Raw genomic sequence first — 9,200 nt, forward strand, 5'->3', positions numbered from 1 at the left:
ATGAACGAACTCAAGATAAGTAGACCGTGGACAATAGTTTACATGTTGCGACTCGGTCGGCAGAGATGCGATTAGGTATATTGTGGTGGAAATAATTTGTACATCCGGGTTTGAGTCTGTGATTCAATATTGGTATTTGTATTATCAGCTCCTCTCACCTAAAAAATGACGTAACTATTGTGCAAGTCAAATTAACTTAATTTTGACTAAGTTTATAGTGAATGGTCATTTACGTTTAAGGTTTACAACGAAATATATTTCATAATTAATTTAGTTGATTCGTTCATAGGGAGATATCAAGATCTACTAGCATATAGTCTTCAAAACTATTTATGAGTAGGCTAAGTTTACTTCGAGTGTCATTTGTGTACATATGTTGTTAGAGTTGTCATTTTAAAAAAAAAAAAAAAATTACAACAACCGGTTGGTTGAACTGGGCATAGAACGCTACTAGTAGTAGATAAGTAGTAGATGGTATAAATATGCATCGCATGGCCCAGCCGCCGCCCATTGCAACTTGCAGCAAACAAAGGCGCCATCGCCGTTTGCAAAACGTCCAATCCAACCCACCGAATCCGTTCACGCAAAGTCAAAACAACTCCGCCATCTCATCTGCCTCGATCAAACAAGGTGGACAATGTCAACGCTCCTCGGCACCAACACAATTCCTAACCCAACTCCGTATTCGGATGGGAGATGGAGATAGAGAGCGCGAGAGAGATCCGCGCAACGCCGCGCGCTTTTCTTCCAGATTCTCCTCTCCGGACTTATTATGGATAACCGGGCGCCGGTGATCGCTAGAGGACGGCAGCCGCCGGCGCTAAGATCTGGCGGTCACAACCTAGCCGCGCCGTCGATGAGGTTCGTAATCGTTCTGCTTTGAGCTTTGTTCCTCACTTTTCGCCTGTGATTCCGTGGCAACGAAGAAGAGTCGTGCTGCTCGCAGTACCGCGCCCCCGTTGGCCCACATGGCACATCCGGATTCGGACGGTCCTGATCCGCCCTCTGTCAACGGGCCCGAGCAGATGGGAAAGGAAGGGCTTCAGAGTTCGGACTTCGAAGCCGTTCCCTGCCGCGTTCATCCTTAATCATCGACCACATGGTTCAGGACTTCAGGTGAGTTCTAATCTGATGAAGCTTAGGCAATCGTGTCTAGTTTTCTGTTTTACTTGCTGACAAATTCCCCAAAAGTCTTTTCTCCTACCGTGTATTGTTGATAGCCAAAGTCGCTTATGCTGCTATTGCCGGATTAGTTCTACGCGTTTCTAGTTTCTCGAAAATGCAAATTGAGAGGGCTACGTTAAAATTTTCCCCAATATGTTTCAATAAATTTTGCCAGATATTAACTCTTGTGCTCTTTTGCACGAGCAAGGAACAGGTGTGTATAGTTTGGTTGTCAGTGTGCCGTCAGCCAAATGGAAATCACTTGGATTACTAGTTACTTACTCGTTTCAGAGAGTCAGTTGTCGATCACGCTGACCCTTAAGTTGTGTTTTCCTTATTAAAAAAAAAGTTGTGTTTCGGTTTAGTATTTCCTTTTCACATTCTAACACATTGTTTTGGGCCAGACCTTGGAATTTGCAACCTGATATAGCCTGCAGAAGCCATTCTTCAGCATTTCATCTCAGTTTTTACAGCCATGTGTTTAGTCCTTACAGTTTTATATACATCTATATTCTAATGATTGAATTGGGCCTTTTCTTAATTTGATTTCCAATTGATTTCTTATTATGGGATGATGATACGTAAATAAATACGCATGAGGAGATTGAACCTTTCGTTGCTGCTTTCTTTCCTGAGCAGGGTCATCATTAGTTCCATGCAAGCTATAAAAGGGGGGAAACGACAGCAACAGCATCAGAGGTTATACCATAACCATCATCTATTTGGTTTCTATGTTCGAAGCTACATATACATATTATATTTATAAATTATAAAAATTTATCTTAAGGACCAGCTCCTTGCATTTACATTTGGCCCTTGCTATTTGTAACATTTCACCGCTTAGGTATAAGCAATTATGTATGTCATCAAATAGAGGAACAGAGACTAGCACCTGACTTGCTACACAGGTTGTGCCAGCCCTGTTCATATATGTTTTAGCAGACGTTTGCAGGATCCCATACTATATCACCTGCTACGAAGAGGCTGTCGAGTGAAGGGCGACGAGGGACGCATACGCGCCATCCTTGATGTTGATCAAGGCATCGTGCTTTCCCTTCTCGATGATAACCCCATTCCTCACGACTGCGATCAAATCTGCATTTTGTATTGTTGACAGACGGTGAGCGACGATCACTGTTGTCCGGTTCACCATCACCCTGTCCAGTGCGTCCTGGACGATCCGCTCGGATTCAGCATCCAGTGCACTAGTCGCTTCGTCCAGAAGCAGGATCCTAGGGTCCTTCACGATTGCACGGGCAATCGCCACACGCTGCTTCTGCCCTCCTGACAACTGAGCTCCACGCTCTCCAACCATTGTGTCATACCCCTGCATTTTTCAGGTAGACACTTCCCTCAGCAACAGTTTTTGGTGCTTGATTGATTGCATAGAAAAGCCACATATAATATTTCTTGACAACATCAGATGAAAGAAACTAACCTGGAGTGCTGAACTGATAAATTTGTGAGCATTTGCCAATTCTGCAGCAGATATGATCTCAGATTCTGTTGCTTGTCCATCTTTTCCATAGGCAATGTTTGCCCTTATCGTGTCATTAAATAAAGCTGGCTCTTGACTAACCAGGCCCATTTGTTGCCTTAACCACCTAAGCTGGAACTTTTGTATGTCCACACCATCTAGTAGTATATGGCCTACATCTGGGTCATAGAACCTCTGAAGCAACGAAATTGCTGTTGATTTGCCACTACCACTCTCTCCAACAAGCGCAACAGTCTGAAAACAAATAATAGAATTGTTATACTCATAATCATAAACATTGTTAACTCAATACAGGAGTTACAATAGAAGATCACTTGCCTTTCCAGCATGAATTGTCAAGCAAAGGTCCCGGAAAATCTGAACATCTGGCCTGGTTGGATATCTGAAACTAACATGCTGGAATTCGATATTTCCTCGTAGTGTCTCAACAGTCACCCCTGCATCCTCACTTGGGTCTATCCTTGATTTTCGGTCTACAATTGCAAATATAGAAGATGCAGCTGATTTTGCTTTGGAAGAATCCGATGTAAGGGTACTTGATTGAGACACTCCAATTGCCGCCATTGCAAGAGCAAGAAAAACCTGCATATAGAAGGACAAATTTTTAGAGCTCTTCATTGGATAGCTACACGGTACTCACTCCAAATCACCTTTTAAAAAATATAAACCAAACCATGTTGCTTTGACTTCACATTTATGTAGTCCTGTCAAGCATTTCTTTCTTCCTTAATATGAAAGCCAGACAAAGTTAAAAAAATTATCAGTACTTACCCTGAAAACTTTAGGAAAGGTTGTCTTCCTGTCTTCAACAAGCCGAGCACCAGCATAAAAGCTAGCCGCATATACCCCAAATAGCAAGAAAAAGGAAACTCCAAAACCGATTCCACTTATAATCCCTGTCCTGATTCCTGTTCTTAGGGGACCTTCGCATTTCTTCTTGTACAAATCCATGACCTTCTCTTCAGCTGAGAATGAGGCCACTGTTCTTATGCTGCTTACCGCATCATTAGCCACCTGGCTTGCCTCTTCATACATCATCTGCATTCACAAATAACTAAATGAAGTCTGATGCAATAGACAATAAATCTAAGGCACAGGCAGTTCAGTACAAGAGAATAGACCTTTGCATCTGCACTGAAACCCTGAATAAACTTCATCTGGATCCATCCATTTAGGCCAATGAGTGGTATTAAAGCTAAGATGATGAGGGATAGCTCCCAGTTTGATACAAATGCAATTACCAAACCAGCAACTAATGTCGAAGAGTTTTGCACAACCAATTGAAGCGCGTCTCCCACAAGTCCTCTAACTTTCGCTGCATCAGCTGACAGCCTTGCACCGATTGCTCCACTTGAGTTTTCTGGGTGATCAAACCATTCGACCTCCATATTTACCACCTTCTCAAATGTCATCAGTCGGATCCTTCTAATCAACCTGCACCCTGCTATGGAGAAAAGGTATGAACTGACAGGGAGTGACAAGAAGTACACTGCACCAAACACCAAGAACATGGAAGCCCAGAACTGTGAATCCCTCCTTAGGAGATGTGGAGACTCATAGAATGCTTTTATCACATTTGACAGGAGTATTGCAAAGATTGGGAAGATAACTCCACTGATGACTGAGGCAATGGAACCTAGTATAAGGACTGGGATCTCTGGCTTGTTAAGAGATGCAAGCCGGCTGAGAGGCACTTCCTGTGGCATCTCGTCACACAATTTGTTAGATGAACCATCCTGGATATCAATCCCAGGAGGCATACCGAATGGTACCGAGAATGAATGGTGGCTACTGTTATCACGGGATGACCTCCTGCTAGCTGACTTATTTATTGACATTTGTTTGCCTGGACGAGTATTGGCATCACCCTTTTGATTGTTCTGCTGGTTTGCTTCCTGTAGCCTTATCAGTTGGCTATAAGCTCCTTCCGGATCTCTTAGAAGCTCATTGTGTGGGCCTGGTCCAAAATGTTAAATGGTTAAGCAAAGATGCATTGAGGAATCAAAGACTGGCAAATGATAATTTTGATATTGGTGTTTCGGAATATACCTTTTTCAACTAGTGTTCCTTGATGAATGACAGCAATGGTGTCAGCATTTCGAACAGTGCTCAGACGGTGTGCAACTATGACTGTCGTCCTATTTGTCATGACCCTGTCAAGAGCTTCCTGCACAATCCTTTCAGACTCGGCATCCAGTGCGCTTGTAGCTTCATCCAATAGTAGGATTCGTGGATCTTTCAGAATAGCCCTTGCAATGGCAATTCTTTGCTTCTGTCCACCAGAAAGCTGTCCCCCATGCTCACCAACCGAAGTATCAAAACCCTGTGAAATATCAGAATCAGAAGAGATCTCAATGCATGCTGCATAATTAACCGAGCCACTGAGAAATTAAATTGTATTTTGTTTTATTTTTATATTAAAATATAACCAGTAGGGGCACAAGGCCCTCCTGTTTTTTAATTAAAAAACCAAAACAAAAAACCACTGAGAGATGTAAAGCTTGCTGCTTGAACAGCATTCTGACCTGAGGCATTTTATCTATGAATTTGGCAGCATTGGCAAGCTCAGCAGCAGCTCTTATTTCCTGATCCGTCGCGTTGTCTTTGCCATAAGCTATGTTCTCCTTTATGCTGGCAGCAAAAAGGACTGGCTCCTGGCTGACAAGGCCGATTTTACTTCTGATCCACCTTAACTGGAACTCCTTGAGATTCACACCATCTATCAGAACATCGCCAAGCTGAGGGTCGTAAAACCTTTCGATTAGGCTGATGACTGTGGATTTACCACTCCCGCTCTGGCCTACCAATGCGATTGTCATGCCACTAGGTATGGTGAGGGAGAAACCCTTGAATATTTGCTCATCAGGCCTTGATGGATAGGAGAAATAGACATCCCTAAACTCAATATCCCCTCGAATGTCGTCCAGCTTCCTTCCTATGGTGCTGTATGCATCGATTTCTGGTGTTCTGTTGATTGTCTCAAACATTTTGTATGCAGCGGCCTGCCCACCTGCAAACGCTTTCATGCTTGGTGACGCCTGACCTAGAGCCCTGGTGAGTAGGGTAAAAGATGTCAGGTACCAGATGAAGCATCAAACATTAACTGAAAAACAGTCAGGATATTAGAGAGAGAGAGAGAGAGAGAGAGGAGGGGCAGGGGTGAGGACAGGCAGAAGAACATATATATTCTCAACAGCTGAAACCAATTCGTTTTAGGCTGCACTGTACGATTTTGGGTTGATGTTTTAGGTTACATGGATGCCATCTATTTTTGTTGAACGAGGTAAGTATTTTGGGTTGGCCTTTTGGGTTCTGTTGAACCTGCCGATAGGAGTTGTTAGTTAGGTATCAATAGGCAATAGGCCAATGTACTACTAACTTGAGAGAGAAGGGACAGGTCCATGAGTGGCTTCCTAATAGTCAACTGGTCAACCTGCTCAAGTCCGTTAAGCAATTTTCCCACGATAACAAGGTGGTTTTATTTTCTGAAAAGACACGCATGGCCACCGAACGCGTCCAAATCATCATAAACATGAAAGCTTTGGCCCCGTTCGCTGAAAAAAATAAGCAAAAACACTGTTCCGGCCAAAGGCTCTGTTCGCTTCTCTTATAATCCGTACTTTTCAACTTTTTTTTAGCTGGAACAGTGTTTTTCTCTCGCAACAAATTCTAAGAGAAGCTGAAAATTACGGATTATAAGAGACGCTGTTTTTCTCTCACACCAAATTCAAACAAAACACTGTTCTGGCTGAAAAAAGAAGCTGAAAAGTACGGGATTATAAGTCGCTTCTCTTATAATCCGTACTTTTCAGCTTCTTTTTTCAGCCGGAACAGTGTTTATCTGTTGCAACAACCCTTTGCTGTAACAACTTCTAAGTACAGATGATTAACCAAGTAGTTACATCCATTACCGTTACCTTGATCATGCGTCAGCTACCCAATGCAGTGGTTTCGGATATTCCCAGGATCACAAAACAAGAAAATGACTGAACTACAGAACCTACTGTTAAACTGGAAGTATAGGAACTGAATATATATTTGATTACTGCCAATGCGGTATGGAGTACAAAGATTACTGAACCATATGCAGCTTAGAAATGAATATTGGACTTACAGAGAACCAGTGAGGACTGCAAAGATCACGTTCATGACCTTGGCTCCGGTGTACCCCTTCTCCAGGATCAGCTTAGCGCCATACCAAATCCCTAGCGAGTAGCCGCAGAAGAGGAGCACCATGACCGTGCCCATGCCAAGCCCAGTGGCAAGGCCCTCTCGGACACCAGACTTGTACGCGTTCTTCAAGGACTTGTTGTACTTCTCCACCGCCCGTTTCTCGCCGGTGAAAGACGCAACCTGCAGCAGCAGCAGGTTTCTGTCAGTCATGGTAACATGGATCTGTTGGGAGCGCTTCAGGGTCATGTCTCATGTGTGTACTGGGGGGATGGATTCGGTTGTGCGCTCACCGTTCTGATGGAACCGATGGTCTGCTCCACCACCACCGACGACTCCGCGTAGGCCGCCTGGCCCAGGGACGCCATCTTGGTGACGACGTTGGACATGACCGCGCCCGCCACGACGAGCGGCGGGATGGTCGCCATCATGACCAGGGTGAGCAGCCAGCCCTGCGCGAAGGCGACGATGAAGCCGCCGAGGAAGGTCACCACCAGCTGGATGAACTTGCCGACCTTCTCGCCCATGGCGTCCTGGATCAGCACCGTGTCGCCGGACATCCTGCCCACGACCTCGCCGGTGCTGGTGTACTTGTCGAAGAAGGCGATCTCCTGCCTCAGGATTGTCTTGAGGTACAGGTTCCGTATCCGCGCCGCCTGACGCTCGCCGGTGATCATCCAGCAGGTCACCTCTGGTCGGACGGCAAACAGTTGAGCAGCCTTAGTCTGCGTGCTCGCTCAGTGTTTGGCTCTTGGGGCATGTTACAAACAAGAGGTGAACTTACGGACGAAGGAGGCGACGGCGGAGGCGATGCCGAGGTAGATGAACTCGAGAGAGACCATGGACACCCGGTTGACGACGTCGTGGATGCTGAGCGCGCCGCCAAAGGCGCCGATGAGGTTGCCGAAGAGCACGGTCATGAAGGGCATCGCGGCGCCGTTGGTCACGGCCCCGAGCGCGCCCAGTAGCATGAGCGCCACGTCGGTGGAGTCCGCGAACGCGAACAGCTTGTGGAACGGCACCCGCGTCGCCGTCGCCACCGCCTCCGCAGCGCCGGGGGGCTTCCCCGCCGCGCGCCCCTTGGCGCCATTGCCCGGGCTCCGAGCCGAGGGGCCGGACGTGCCTGCCGCCGGCTGCGAGGAGGCATTCGCCTCGGCGGGTCTCCAGGACTCCGGCATGGCTACCGCCGCCTCTGGGTCGAAGATTAGCGCCTCCGCGCGAACAAATCCCTCCCCCGCGCGAGATTGGGCAGTGCTGCTGCTCGGCGCGGAACGCGCAGTGGGCCTCTGCTATGCTCGCCCTCGTATGGTTGTTGCCTACAACCTCCTAGCTCCTGCATACCAGCAGCGCCTCACTCACCTGCCACGGCCCAATAATTGCACACACATTCAGCAGCGGATTCGTCTCAGTGCCTCACAGGTAGAACGAAGATAGCAGTAGAATCTGGGGAAGCAAACAAGCACAAGAACAGGGCAAATCTGAATCTACAATCTCTCCCTAGCAACCGTAATCGATGAGAGAGACAGGGTTTCGTTTCGGTACGATTTGTGTCGTGAGATAAAGGAGGGCGCCGCGCTGTGCTGTGCAGGTGGGAAGTAGAGTTTGGATGCGAACTTGCGAAGAGGTGGTAGTATGGCTGGTTGGAGAAGGAACAAACTGAGCAGGAAAAAAAGTTGACAGCTTTCGCACTTGCCCGCCGGACGCGGACGCAGAAGCCAGCAGTCCAGCACCCGCACCACCGGGGAAAGAGGAAAGCAAGCTGAAGAGTGAGAGAGAGAGAGAGCGCGGCGCGTAGTGATTAAAGCTACTAGGAGACAGCAGTGGCGCCGCTGCGGGGTTTTGGTATCCATGGCGGGCGGGCGGGCGGGCATATATATATATATAAGGGGAATTTTTGTTATTAAAAAAAGATGGTAAGTTTAGTGGTATTTGATGCCACTGCTTCAACTTTTTTTTTTACCATTCATGCCACTACCGTCAGTTTGAGCTCTAATGTCGTTAAATTGCAGGTGTGAAAAGTCAAAAATATCCTTAAGTCTAAATATGTCATTAATTTTTTTAGCATCTTAACAACTTTAAATGAAAGAACTCAAAACTAGAAAGGTGTAGATCTTGTCGAGATCTATCATTTTCATATAAAAATTATCTTCATTTAATTTCGCAAAAAAAATGATTTGATATGATTAATATATCTTAGAAAAAAATTAATGACATATTTAGATTTAATGATATTTTCGACTTTTCACACCTACAGTTTGACGGTGTTAGAGCCTAAACTAACGACAGTGGCATAGAGGGCACAAAAAAAAGTTAGAGCAGTAACGCTAAAGACTGCTGAACTTTTTTAAATACACACAGGACATTGCGA

General features: G+C 45.9%; 1 protein-coding gene and 1 long non-coding RNA gene across 4 annotated transcripts; one reads left to right on the forward strand and one right to left on the reverse strand.

Moving 5' to 3' along the window:
- Positions 1-537: 537 nt before the first annotated feature.
- LOC136449876 (uncharacterized) lies at positions 538-1,940 on the forward strand. Its single transcript, XR_010758174.1, has 3 exons — positions 538-861; positions 947-1,116; positions 1,804-1,940. It is a non-coding gene; the product is annotated as an uncharacterized lncRNA (long non-coding RNA).
- On the reverse strand, positions 1,874-8,667 carry LOC136449875 (ABC transporter B family member 21-like). Of its 3 annotated transcripts, none has more exons than XM_066450097.1 (11): positions 8,526-8,667; positions 7,617-8,191; positions 7,126-7,523; positions 6,777-7,015; positions 5,188-5,713; positions 4,712-4,985; positions 3,784-4,619; positions 3,434-3,700; positions 2,981-3,244; positions 2,603-2,896; positions 1,874-2,491 (listed from the first exon to the last, which is right to left on the reverse strand). In XM_066450097.1, exons 2-11 carry the CDS (start codon positions 8,008-8,010, stop codon positions 2,138-2,140), a joined length of 3,846 nt encoding a protein of 1,281 aa, XP_066306194.1. In that variant the 5' UTR covers positions 8,011-8,191; positions 8,526-8,667; the 3' UTR covers positions 1,874-2,137. The 3 variants fall into 3 exon arrangements, with proteins under 3 accessions (XP_066306194.1, XP_066306193.1, XP_066306195.1); XM_066450096.1 differs by having other exon boundaries at positions 8,490-8,667; XM_066450098.1 differs by having other exon boundaries at positions 8,522-8,625.
- Positions 8,668-9,200: the final 533 nt, after the last annotated feature.

Source organism: Miscanthus floridulus, chromosome 5 (assembly GCF_019320115.1).
Source record: "Miscanthus floridulus cultivar M001 chromosome 5, ASM1932011v1, whole genome shotgun sequence".
Taxonomy (NCBI): Eukaryota; Viridiplantae; Streptophyta; class Magnoliopsida; order Poales; family Poaceae; genus Miscanthus; species Miscanthus floridulus.

Bases quoted from the DNA above. Each gene is read 5' to 3' on its own strand.
- LOC136449875 (XM_066450097.1), bottom strand. From the start codon at position 8,010: ATGCCGGAGTCCTGGAGACCCGCCGAGGCGAATGCCTCCTCGCAGCCG. The intron at 7,524-7,616 runs GTAAGTTCACCT...CCGTCCGACCAG, and splicing joins CGCCGTCGCCTCCTTCGTCC to AGGTGACCTGCTGGATGATC. The intron at 5,714-6,776 runs GTAAGTCCAATA...CCTACTCACCAG, and splicing joins GCAGTCCTCACTGGTTCTCT to GGCTCTAGGTCAGGCGTCAC.